At 44.8% G+C, this 12,877-nt stretch overlaps 1 protein-coding gene across 14 annotated transcripts in view; it reads right to left on the reverse strand.

Moving 5' to 3' along the window:
- Positions 1–12,877, reverse strand: part of LOC106584643 (ankyrin-3) — a 110,944-nt gene that overhangs the window by 19,621 nt on the left and 78,446 nt on the right. For 11 of the 14 annotated variants that reach the window (XM_045687372.1, XM_045687365.1, XM_045687350.1 and 8 more), the window contains one exon: positions 2,769–2,912. In XM_045687372.1, the coding sequence (XP_045543328.1) occupies positions 2,769–2,912 (144 nt within the window). Of the gene's footprint in view, positions 1–2,757; positions 2,913–12,877 lie in introns of those variants that run through there. The other 3 variants (XM_045687379.1, XM_045687369.1, XM_045687381.1) reach the window with 2 other exon arrangements.

Here is a 12,877-nt window from a genome sequence, read left to right on the forward strand (position 1 = left end):
AGATCAGGGACTATCACAGATACTACTGTAAGGTCCCATGGACAGATCAGGAACTATCACAGATACTACTGTAAGGTCCTATAAACAGATCAGGAACTATCACAGATACTACTGTAAGGTTCTATAGACAGATCAGGAACTATCACAGATACTACTGTCCTATAGACAGATCAGGAACTATCACAGATACTACTGTAAGGTCCTATAGACAGATCAGGGACTATCACAGATACTACTGTCCTATAGACAGATCAGGGACTATCACAGATACTACTGTAAGGTCCTATAGACAGATCACAGATACTACTGTAAGGTCCTATAGACAGATCAGGGACTATCACAGATACTACTGTAAGGTCCTATAGACAGATCAGGGACTATCACAGATACTACTGTAAGGTCCTATAGACAGATCAGGAACTATCACAGATACTACTGTAATGTCCTATAAACAGATCAGGGACTATCACAGATACTACTGTCCTATGGACAGATCAGGAACTATCACAGATACCACTGTCCTATAGACAGATCAGGAACTATCACAGATACTACTGTAAGGTCCTATAGACAGATCAGGGACTATCACAGATACTACTGTCCTATAGACAGATCAGGAACTATCACAGATACTACTGTAAGGTCCTATAGACAGATCAGGGACTATCACAGATACTACTGTAAGGTCCTATAGACAGATCAGGAACTATCACAGATACTACTGTAAGGTCCCCTGGACAGATCAGGGATTATCACAGATACTACTGTCCTATAGACAGATCAGGAACTATCACAGATACTACTGTAAGGTCCTATAGACAGATCAGGGACTATCACAGATACTACTGTCCTATAGACAGATCAGGAACTATCACAGATACTACTGTAAGGTCCTATAGACAGATCACAGATACTACTGTAAGGTCCTATAGACAGATGAAAAGACAAACAAACTGTTAGTCAGACAAGACTTGGGTGAAAGTGAATGAAAATTAATGGATGAAAATTCGTGACTGAAACTTCTATGTTTATGTAGCTGCAGTTGAGAAAGAGCGCTACAGCCAGAGCCTAACGGCTAGCGTTGTTAGCTTCACATTAGCCTAGCATTGCTAGCTTAACGTTGTTAGCCTAGTATTGCTTGGCTAGCATTGTTAGCCTAGTATTAGTCTAGCGTTGTTAGCCTAGTATTGCTTGGCTAGCATTGTTAGCCTAGTATTAGCCTAGCGTTGTTAGCCTAGTATTGCTTGGCTAGCATTGTTAGCCTAGCATTAGCCTAGCGTTGTTAGCCTAGTGTTATTAGCAGAACTACTAAGACTGAGGGAGCAGCCACACAAGGCTATAGCAGAGCTGCCAACAGTCCAGTTAGGTACTGTATGTTAAGTTTGTTAACAGTACAGTATGTTGGCTGGGGGGTGAGAGCACAGCGGAGGGTGTCAGCACGGAGGGAGGGGCAGGTAGCAGGTTAGCAGGGGGAGGCTAGGTGGTCTGGTTCAGCAGAGTTAGAAGCAAGATAACTGCAGGGTAGGAAGGCTCAGAGAAACCAGAGGCACTAACTAACAGCCCTATAACAAGCAGAGGTCCCTTAAAGCCACAGCCATGCTGTCAGAACAGAAATGTTAGCAGTACCACAACACACCGCTATCTAACAGAACAGGACAGGGTTAGTACTACAATACACCACAACAGACAGGAACCATTTGCCATATAAATTGGTTAACATAATAATGTTTTCATGTACTTGACAATCAAATTGTGAATTAAATATTATTAGGCGAGAAATGTGACAAATGTAGTGTGTTAAACATTACTGTATTTTTTCCAATCAGTACACACACACACCATAACTATTATAGAACAAATACCAACCAAATCTTTAACCCAACTGAATGAAATAAACATTGCTCTCATGGTCAAATGAAGAACATAGATCAGATAGGTGAGTTGTGATTCCTCAGAGGCGTATTACTACTGTAAACAACATGAAATACAGTCACACATACAGTAGTAGAGTTGTAATGGCCCCTGACAGGGTTCACACACGCCAATGTTGGAAAAGTATCAGTGTTGATTGATTTCAGGGGGCATTATATATAAAATATACATTTAAAATCAACATCTGATTTGTCATCATCATGTTCAGATTGTGTCTAGTTCGACTCGTTTAGCCTGATTGGCTCTACGTTTGACTCGTTTAGCCTGATTGGCTCTACGTTCGACTAGTCTAGCCTGATTGGCTCTACGTTCGGCTAGTTTAGCCTGATTGGCTCTACGTTCGACTAGTTTACCTGATTGGCTCTACGTTCGGCTAGTTTAGCCTGATTGGCTCTACGTTCGATTCATTTAGCCTGGTTGGCTCTACGTTCGGCTAGTTTAGCCTGATTGGCTCTACGTTCGGCTAGTTTAGCCTGATTGGCTCTACGTTCGATTCATATAGCCTGATTGGCTCTACGTTCGATTCATTTAGCCGGATTGGCTCTACGTTCGGCTAGTTTAGCCTGGATTGGCTCTACTTTCGGCTAGTTTAGCCTGGATTGGCTCTACGTTCGGCTAGTTTAGCCTGATTGGCTCTACGTTCGGCTAGTTTAGCCTGATTGGCTCTACGTTCGACTAGTTTAGCCTGATTGGCTCTACGTTTGACTAGTTTAGACTGGCTGGTTCTGTAAGAAGGAGAGGTAAAGAGAGAGACAGAGTTCAGCTAGTTTAGCCTGGCTGTAAGAAGGAGAGGTAAAGAGAGAGACAGAGTTCAGCTAGATGGGGCTAAACTTTACCATTACACTGATCCAGGGTAACTGCGTTATCATCAGCAAAACATCTTGTGCCTGAAATGTTACCATAGTCAAATATTGGCCCTTCCAGCAATGTCACAATATCCATCCGATTGATCTTAGTCAGGACCTCTGTAAGGGAATCCGCTAAAGTGAGACAGAAACAGACACACTGGTTAATACACTACATACAGCAACACACAACAGTATTAAAACATACTGATCACATTAAAGCTACTTTCTACCCACGTTCTAAACAACACAACAGTATTAAAACATACTGATCACATAAAAGCTACTTCCTACTCACGTTCTAAACAACACAACAGTATTAAAACATACCAATCACATTAAAGCTACTTCCTACCCACGTTCTAAACAACACAACAGTATTAAAACATACTGATCACATTAAAGCTACTTCCTACCCACGTTCTAAACAACACAACAGTATTAAAACATACTGATCACATTAAAGCTACTTTCTACCCACGTTCTAAACAACACAACAGTATTAAAACATACTGATCACATTAAAGCTACTTCCTACCCACGTTCTAAACAACACAACAGTATTAAAACATTGTTTCATGAGCTGAAATAAAAGTTCCCAGAAATGTTCCATACACACAGAAAGCTTTTTTTTTTTTTGTAGTGTAATGACCTGAGACAACTCTGTGTAGTGTAATGACCTGAGACATCTCTGTGTAGTATAATGACCTGAGACAGCTCTGTGTAGTGTAATGACCTGAGACAGCTCTGTGTAGTGTAATGACCTGAGACAGCTCTGTGAAGAGTAATGACCTGAGACAGCTCTGAGTAGTGTAATGACCTGAGACAGCTCTGTGTAGAGTAATGACCTGAGACAGCTCTGTGTAGAGTAATGACCTGAGACAGCTCTGTGTAGTGTAATGCCCTGAGACAGCTCTGTGTAGTGTAATGACCTGAGACAGCTCTGTGTAGTGTAATGACCTGAGACAGCTCTGTGTAGTGTAATGACCTGAGACAGCTCTGTGTAGTGTAATGACCTGAGACATCTCTGTGTAGTATAATGACCTGAGACAGCTCTGTGTAGTGTAATGACCTGAGACAGCTCTGTGTAGTGTAATGACCTGAGACAGCTCTGTGAAGAGTAATGACCTGAGACAGCTCTGAGTAGTGTAATGACCTGAGACAGCTCTGTGTAGAGTAATGACCTGAGACAGCTCTGTGTAGAGTAATGACCTGAGACAGCTCTGTGTAGTGTAATGCCCTGAGACAGCTCTGTGTAGTGTAATGACCTGAGACAGCTCTGTGTAGTGTAATTTTACATTTGCATTTTACATTTGAGTCATTTAGCAGACGCTCTTATCCAGAGCGACTTACAGTAGTGAATGCATACATTTCATACATGTTTTTTTTTTCTGTGCTGGCCCCCCGTGGGAATCGAACCCACAACCCTGGTGTTGCAAACACCATGCTCTACCAACTGAGCTACTGTGTAGTGTAATGACCTGAGACAGCTCTGTGTAGAGTAATGACCTAAGACAGCTCTGTGTAGAGAAATGGCCTGAGACAGCTCTGTGTAGAGTAATGACCTGAGACAGCTCTGTGTAGTGTAATGACCTGAGACAGCTCTGTGTAGAGTAATGACCTGAGACAGCTCTGTGTAGAGTAATGACCTGAGACAGCTCTGTGTAGAGTAATGACCTGAGACAGCTCTGTGCAGTGTAATGACCTGAGACAGCTCTGTGTAGTGTAATGACCTGAGACAGCTCTGTGTAGAGTAATGACCTGAGACAGCTCTGTGTAGTGTAATGACCTGAGTCTGTGTAGTGTAATGACCTGAGACAGCTCTGTGAAGTGTAATGACCTGAGACAGCTCTGTGTAGAGTAATGACCTGAGACAGCTCTGTGCAGTGTAATGACCTGAGACAGCTCTGTGTAGTGTAATGACCTGAGACAGCTCTGTGTAGAGTAATGACCTGAGACAGCAGCTCTGTGTAGTGTAATGACCTGAGTCTGTGTAGTGTAATGACCTGAGAAATCTCTGTGTAGTGTAATGACCTGAGACAGCTCTGTGTAGTGTAATGACCTGAGACAGCTCTGTGTAGAGTAATGACCGGAGACAGCTCTGTGGAGTGTAATGACCTGAGATAGCTCTGTGTAGAGTAATGACCTGAGACAGCTCTGTGTAATGTAATGACCTGAGACAGCTCTGTGTAGAGTAATGACCTGAGACAGCTCTGTGTAGTGTAATGACCTGAGTCTGTGTATTGTAATGACCTGAGACAGCTCTGTGTAGTGTAATGACCTGAGACAGCTCTGTGTAGTGTAATGACCTGAGACAGCTCTCTGTAGTGTAATGACCTGAGACAGCTCTCTGTAGTGTAATGACCTGAGACAGCTCTGTGTAGTGTAATGACCTGAGACAGCTCTGTGTAGAGTAATGACCTGAGACAGCTCTGTGTAGTGTAATGACCTGAGTCAGCTCTGTGTAGAGTAATGACCTGAGACAGCTCTGTGTAGTGTAATGACCTGAGACAGCTCTGTGTAGTGTAATGACCTGAGACAGCTCTGTGTAGTGTAATGACCTGAGAGAGCTCTGTGTAGAGTAATGACCTGAGACAGCTCTGTGTAGAGTAATGACCTGAGACAGCTCTGTGTAGAGTAATGACCTGAGACAGCTCTGTGCAATGTAATGACCTGAGACAGCTCTGTGAAGTGTAATGACCTGAGACAGCTCTGTGTTGAGTAATGACCTGAGACAGCTCTGTGCAGTGTAATGACCTGAGACAGCTCTGTGTAGTGTAATGACCTGAGACAGCTCTGTGAAGTGTAATGACCTGAGACAGCTCAGTGTAGTGTAATGACCTGAGAGAGCTCTGTGTAGAGTAATGACCTGAGACAGCTCTGTGTAGAGTAATGACCTGAGACAGCTCTGTGTAGAGTAATGACCTGAGACAGCTCTGTGCAATGTAATGACCTGAGACAGCTCTGTGTAGTGTAATGACCTGAGACAGCTCTGTGTAGAGCAATGACCTGAGACAGCTCTGTGTAGTGTAATGACCTGAGTCTGTGTAGTGTAATGACCTGAGACAGCTCTGTGAAGTGTAATGACCTGAGACAGCTCTGTGTTGAGTAATGACCTGAGACAGCTCTGTGCAGTGTAATGACCTGAGACAGCTCTGTGTAGTGTAATGACCTGAGACAGCTCTGTGAAGTGTAATGACCTGAGACAGCTCTGTGTAGAGTAATGACCTGAGACAGCTCTGTGCAGTGTAATGACCTGAGACAGCTCTGTGTAGTGTAATGACCTGAGACAGCTCTGTGTAGAGTAATGACCTGAGACAGCAGCTCTGTGTAGTGTAATGACCTGAGTCTGTGTAGTGTAATGACCTGAGACAGCTCTGTGTAGTGTAATGACCTGAGACAGCTCTGTGTAGAGTAATGACCGGAGACAGCTCTGTGGAGTGTAATGACCTGAGATAGCTCTGTGTAGAGTAATGACCTGAGACAGCTCTGTGTAATGTAATGACCTGAGACAGCTCTGTGTAGAGTAATGACCTGAGACAGCTCTGTGTAGTGTAATGACCTGAGTCTGTGTATTGTAATGACCTGAGACAGCTCTGTGTAGTGTAATGACCTGAGACAGCTCTGTGTAGTGTAATGACCTGAGACAGCTCTCTGTAGTGTAATGACCTGAGACAGCTCTCTGTAGTGTAATGACCTGAGACAGCTCTGTGTAGTGTAATGACCTGAGACAGCTCTGTGTAGAGTAATGACCTGAGACAGCTCTGTGTAGTGTAATGACCTGAGTCAGCTCTGTGTAGAGTAATGACCTGAGACAGCTCTGTGTAGTGTAATGACCTGAGACAGCTCTGTGTAGTGTAATGACCTGAGACAGCTCTGTGTAGTGTAATGACCTGAGAGAGCTCTGTGTAGAGTAATGACCTGAGACAGCTCTGTGTAGAGTAATGACCTGAGACAGCTCTGTGTAGAGTAATGACCTGAGACAGCTCTGTGCAATGTAATGACCTGAGACAGCTCTGTGAAGTGTAATGACCTGAGACAGCTCTGTGTTGAGTAATGACCTGAGACAGCTCTGTGCAGTGTAATGACCTGAGACAGCTCTGTGTAGTGTAATGACCTGAGACAGCTCTGTGAAGTGTAATGACCTGAGACAGCTCAGTGTAGTGTAATGACCTGAGAGAGCTCTGTGTAGAGTAATGACCTGAGACAGCTCTGTGTAGAGTAATGACCTGAGACAGCTCTGTGTAGAGTAATGACCTGAGACAGCTCTGTGCAATGTAATGACCTGAGACAGCTCTGTGTAGTGTAATGACCTGAGACAGCTCTGTGTAGAGCAATGACCTGAGACAGCTCTGTGTAGTGTAATGACCTGAGTCTGTGTAGTGTAATGACCTGAGACAGCTCTGTGAAGTGTAATGACCTGAGACAGCTCTGTGTTGAGTAATGACCTGAGACAGCTCTGTGCAGTGTAATGACCTGAGACAGCTCTGTGTAGTGTAATGACCTGAGACAGCTCTGTGAAGTGTAATGACCTGAGACAGCTCTGTGTAGAGTAATGACCTGAGACAGCTCTGTGCAGTGTAATGACCTGAGACAGCTCTGTGTAGTGTAATGACCTGAGACAGCTCTGTGTAGAGTAATGACCTGAGACAGCAGCTCTGTGTAGTGTAATGACCTGAGTCTGTGTAGTGTAATGACCTGAGACAGCTCTGTGTAGTGTAATGACCTGAGACAGCTCTGTGTAGAGTAATGACCGGAGACAGCTCTGTGGAGTGTAATGACCTGAGATAGCTCTGTGTAGAGTAATGACCTGAGACAGCTCTGTGTAATGTAATGACCTGAGACAGCTCTGTGTAGAGTAATGACCTGAGACAGCTCTGTGTAGTGTAATGACCTGAGACAGCTCTGTGTAGTGTAATGACCTGAGACAGCTCTGTGTAGAGTAATGACCTGAGACAGCAGCTCTGTGTAGTGTAATGACCTGAGTCTGTGTAGTGTAATGACCTGAGACAGCTCTGTGTAGTGTAATGACCTGAGACAGCTCTGTGTAGAGTAATGACCGGAGACAGCTCTGTGGAGTGTAATGACCTGAGATAGCTCTGTGTAGAGTAATGACCTGAGACAGCTCTGTGTAATGTAATGACCTGAGACAGCTCTGTGTAGAGTAATGACCTGAGACAGCTCTGTGTAGTGTAATGACCTGAGTCTGTGTATTGTAATGACCTGAGACAGCTCTGTGTAGTGTAATGACCTGAGACAGCTCTGTGTAGTGTAATGACCTGAGACAGCTCTCTGTAGTGTAATGACCTGAGACAGCTCTCTGTAGGTTAATGACCTGAGACAGCTCTGTGTAGTGTAATGACCTGAGACAGCTCTGTGTAGAGTAATGACCTGAGACAGCTCTGTGTAGTGTAATGACCTGAGTCAGCTCTGTGTAGAGTAATGACCTGAGACAGCTCTGTGTAGTGTAATGACCTGAGACAGCTCTGTGTAGTGTAATGACCTGAGACAGCTCTGTGTAGTGTAATGACCTGAGAGAGCTCTGTGTAGAGTAATGACCTGAGACAGCTCTGTGTAGAGTAATGACCTGAGACAGCTCTGTGTAGAGTAATGACCTGAGACAGCTCTGTGCAATGTAATGACCTGAGACAGCTCTGTGTAGTGTAATGACCTGAGACAGCTCTGTGTAGAGCAATGACCTGAGACAGCTCTGTGTAGTGTAATGACCTGAGTCTGTGTAGTGTAATGACCTGAGACAGCTCTGTGAAGTGTAATGACCTGAGACAGCTCTGTGTTGAGTAATGACCTGAGACAGCTCTGTGTAGTGTAATGACCTGAGACAGCTCTGTGTAGAGTAATGACCTGAGACAGCTCTGTGTAGTGTAATGACCTGAGACAGCTCTGTGTAATGACCTGAGACAGCTCTGTGTAGTGTAATGACCTGAGACAGCTCTGTGTAGTGTAATGACCTGAGACAGCTCTGTGTAGAGTAATGACCGGAGACAGCTCTGTGGAGTGTAATGACCTGAGATAGCTCTGTGTAGAGTAATGACCTGAGACAGCTCTGTGTAATGTAATGACCTGAGACAGCTCTGTGTAGAGTAATGACCTGAGACAGCTCTGTGTAGTGTAATGACCTGAGTCTGTGTATTGTAATGACTTGAGACAGCTCTGTGTAGTGTAATGACCTAAGACAGCTCTGTGTAGTGTAATGACCTGAGACAGCTCTGTGTAGTGTAATGACCTGAGACAGCTCTGTGTAGTGTAATGACCTGAGACAGCTCTGTGTAGAGTAATGACCTGAGACAGCTCTGTGTAGTGTAATGACCTGAGTCAGCTCTGTGTAGAGTAATGACCTGAGACAGCTCTGTGTAGTGTAATGACCTGAGTCTGTGTAGTGTAATGACCTGAGACAGCTCTGTGTAGTGTAATGACCTGAGTCAGCTCTGTGTAGTGTAATGACCTGAGACAGCTCTGTGTAGAGTAATTACCGGAGACAGCTCTGTGGAGTGTAATGACCTGAGATAGCTCTGTGTAGAGTAATGACCTGAGACAGCTCTGTGTAGTGTAATGACCTGAGTCTGTGTATTGTAATGACCTGAGACAGCTCTGTGTAGTGTAATGACCTGAGAGAGCTCTGTGTAGTGTAATGACCTGAGACAGCTCTCTGTAGTGTAATGACCTGAGACAGCTCTCTGTAGTGTAATGACCTGAGACAGCTCTGTGTAGTGTAATGACCTGAGACAGCTCTGTGTAGAGTAATGACCTGAGACAGCTCTGTGTAGTGTAATGACCTGAGTCAGCTCTGTGTAGAGTAATGACCTGAGACAGCTCTGTGTAGTGTAATGACCTGAGACAGCTCTGTGTAGTGTAATGACCTGAGACAGCTCTGTGTAGTGTAATGACCTGAGAGAGCTCTGTGTAGAGTAATGACCTGAGACAGCTCTGTGTAGAGTAATGACCTGAGACAGCTCTGTGTAGAGTAATGACCTGAGACAGCTCTGTGCAATGTAATGACCTGAGACAGCTCTGTGTAGTGTAATGACCTGAGACAGCTCTGTGTAGAGCAATGACCTGAGACAGCTCTGTGTAGTGTAATGACCTGAGTCTGTGTAGTGTAATGACCTGAGACAGCTCTGTGAAGTGTAATGACCTGAGACAGCTCTGTGTTGAGTAATGACTTGAGACAGCTCTGTGCAGTGTAATGACCTGAGACAGTCTGTGTAGTGTAATGACCTGAGACAGCTCTGTGTAGTTTAATGACCTGAGACAGCTCTGTGTAGTGTAATGACCTGAGACAGCTCTGTGTAGAGTAATGACCGGAGACAGCTCTGTGGAGTGTAATGACCTGAGATAGCTCTGTGTAGAGTAATGACCTGAGACAGCTCTGTGTAGAGCAATGACCTGAGACAGCTCTGTGTAGTGTAATGACCTGAGTCTGTGTAGTGTAATGACCTGAGACAGCTCTGTGAAGTGTAATGACCTGAGACAGTTCTTTGTTGAGTAATGACCTGAGACATCTCTGTGCAGTGTAATGACCTGAGACAGCTCTGTGTAGTGTAATGACCTGAGACAGCTCTGTGTAATGACCTGAGACAGCTCTGTGTAGTGTAATGACCTGAGACAGCTCTGTGTAGTGTAATGACCTGAGACAGCTCTGTGTAGAGTAATGACCGGAGACAGCTCTGTGTAATGTAATGACCTGAGACAGCTCTGTGTAGAGTAATGACCTGAGACAGCTCTGTGTAGTGTAATGACCTGAGTCTGTGTATTGTAATGACCTGAGACAGCTCTGTGTAGTGTAATGACCTAAGACAGCTCTGTGTAGTGTAATGACCTGAGACAGCTCTGTGTAGTGTAATGACCTGAGACAGCTCTGTGTAGTGTAATGACCTGAGACAGCTCTGTGTAGAGTAATGACCTGAGACAGCTCTGTGTAGTGTAGTGAGCTGAGTCAGCTCTGTGTAGAGTAATGACCTGAGACAGCTCTGTGTAGTGTAATGACCTGAGTCTGTGTAGTGTAATGACCTGAGACAGCTCTGTGTAGTGTAATGACCTGAGACAGCTCTGTGTAGTGTAATGACCTGAGACAGCTCTGTGTAGAGTAATGACCGGAGACAGCTCTGTGGAGTGTAATGACCTGAGATAGCTCTGTGTAGAGTAATGACCTGAGACAGCTCTGTGTAATGTAATGACCTGAGACAGCTCTGTGTAGAGTAATGACCTGAGACAGCTCTGTGTAGTGTAATTACCTGAGTCTGTGTATTGTAATGACCTGAGACAGCTCTGTGTAGTGTAATGACCTGAGACAGCTCTGTGTAGTGTAATGACCTGAGACAGCTCTGTGTAGTGTAATGACCTGAGACAGCTCTCTGTAGTGTAATGACCTGACACAGCGCTGTGTAGAGTAATGACCTGAGACAGCTCTGTGTAGTGTAATGACCTGAGACAGCTCTGTGTAGAGTAATGACCAGAGACAGCTCTGTGTAGTGTAATGACCTGAGACAGCTCTGTGTAGTGTAATGACCTGAGACAGCTCTGTGTTGAGTAATGACCTGAGACAACTCTGTGTAGAGTAATGACCTGAGACAGCTCTGTGTAGTGTAATGACCTGAGACAGCTCTGTGTAGAGTAATGACCTGAGACAGCTCTGTGTAGTGTAATGACTTGAGACAGCTCTGTGTAGTGTAATGACCTGAGACAGCTCTGTGTAGTGTAATGACCTGAGACAGCTCTGTGTAGTGTAATGACCTGAGACAGCTCTGTGTAGAGTAATGACCTGAGACAGCTCTGTGTATTGTAATGACCTGAGACAGCTCTGTGTAGAGTAATGACCTGAGACAGCTCTGTGTAGAGTAATGACCTGAGACAGCTCTGTGTAGTGTAATGACCTGAGACAGCTCTGTGTAGAGTAATGACCTGAGACAGCTCTGTGTAGAGTAATGACCTGAGACAGCTCTGTGTAGAGTAATGATCTGAGACAGCTCTGTGTAGTGTAATGACCAGAGACAGCTCTGTGTAGAGTAATGACCTGAGACAGCTCTGTGTAGATTAATGACCTGAGACAGCTCTGTGTAGAGTAGTGACCTGAGACAGCTCTGTGTAGTGTAATGACCTGAGACAGCTCTGTGTAGTGTAATGACCTGAGACAGCTCTGTGTAGAGTAATGAGCTGAGACAGCTCTGTGTAGTGTAATGACCTGAGACAGCTCTGTGTAATGACCTGAGACAGCTCTGTGTAGAGCAATGACCTGAGACAGCTCTGTGTAGTGTAATGACCTGAGACAGCTCTGTGTAGAGTAATGACCTGAGACAGCTCTGTGTAGTGTAATGACCTGAGACAGCTCTGTGTAGAGTAATGACCTGAGACAGCTCTGTGTAGAGCAATGATCTGAGACAGCTCTGTGTAGAGTAATGACCTGAGACAGCTCTGTGTAGTGCAATGACTTGAGACAGCTCTGTGTAGTGTAATGACCTGAGACAGCTCTGTGTAGTGTAATGACCTGAGACAGCTCTGTGTAGTGTAATGACCTGAGACAGCTCTGTGTAGAGTAATGACCTGAGACAGCTCTGTGTAGTGTAATGACCTGAGACAGCTCTGTGTAGTGTAATGACCTGAGACAGCTCTGTGTAGAGTAATGACCTGAGACAGCTCTGTGTAGAGTAATGATCTGAGACAGCTCTGTGTAGTGTAATGACCAGAGACAGCTCTGTGTATAGTAATGACCTGAGACAGCTCTGTGTAGATTAATGACCTGAGACAGCTCTTTGTAGAGTAGTGACCTGAGACAGCTCTGTGTAGTGTAATGACCTGAGACAGCTCTGTGTAGTGTAATGACCTGAGACAGCTCTGTGTAGAGTAATGAGCTGAGACAGCTCTGTGTAGTGTAATGACCTGAGACAGCTCTGTGTAGTGTAATGACCTGAGACAGCTCTGTGTAATGACCTGAGACAGCTCTGTGTAGAGCAATGACCTGAGACAGCTCTGTGTAGTGTAATGACCTGAGACAGCTCTGTGTAGAGTAATGACCTGAGACAGCTCTGTGTAGTGTAATGACCTGAGACAGCTCTGTGTAGAGTAATGACCTGAGACAGCTCTGT

The sequence above is a fragment of the Salmo salar genome, chromosome ssa01 (genome assembly GCF_905237065.1).
Source record: "Salmo salar chromosome ssa01, Ssal_v3.1, whole genome shotgun sequence".
Lineage (NCBI taxonomy): Eukaryota > Metazoa > Chordata > Actinopteri > Salmoniformes > Salmonidae > Salmo > Salmo salar.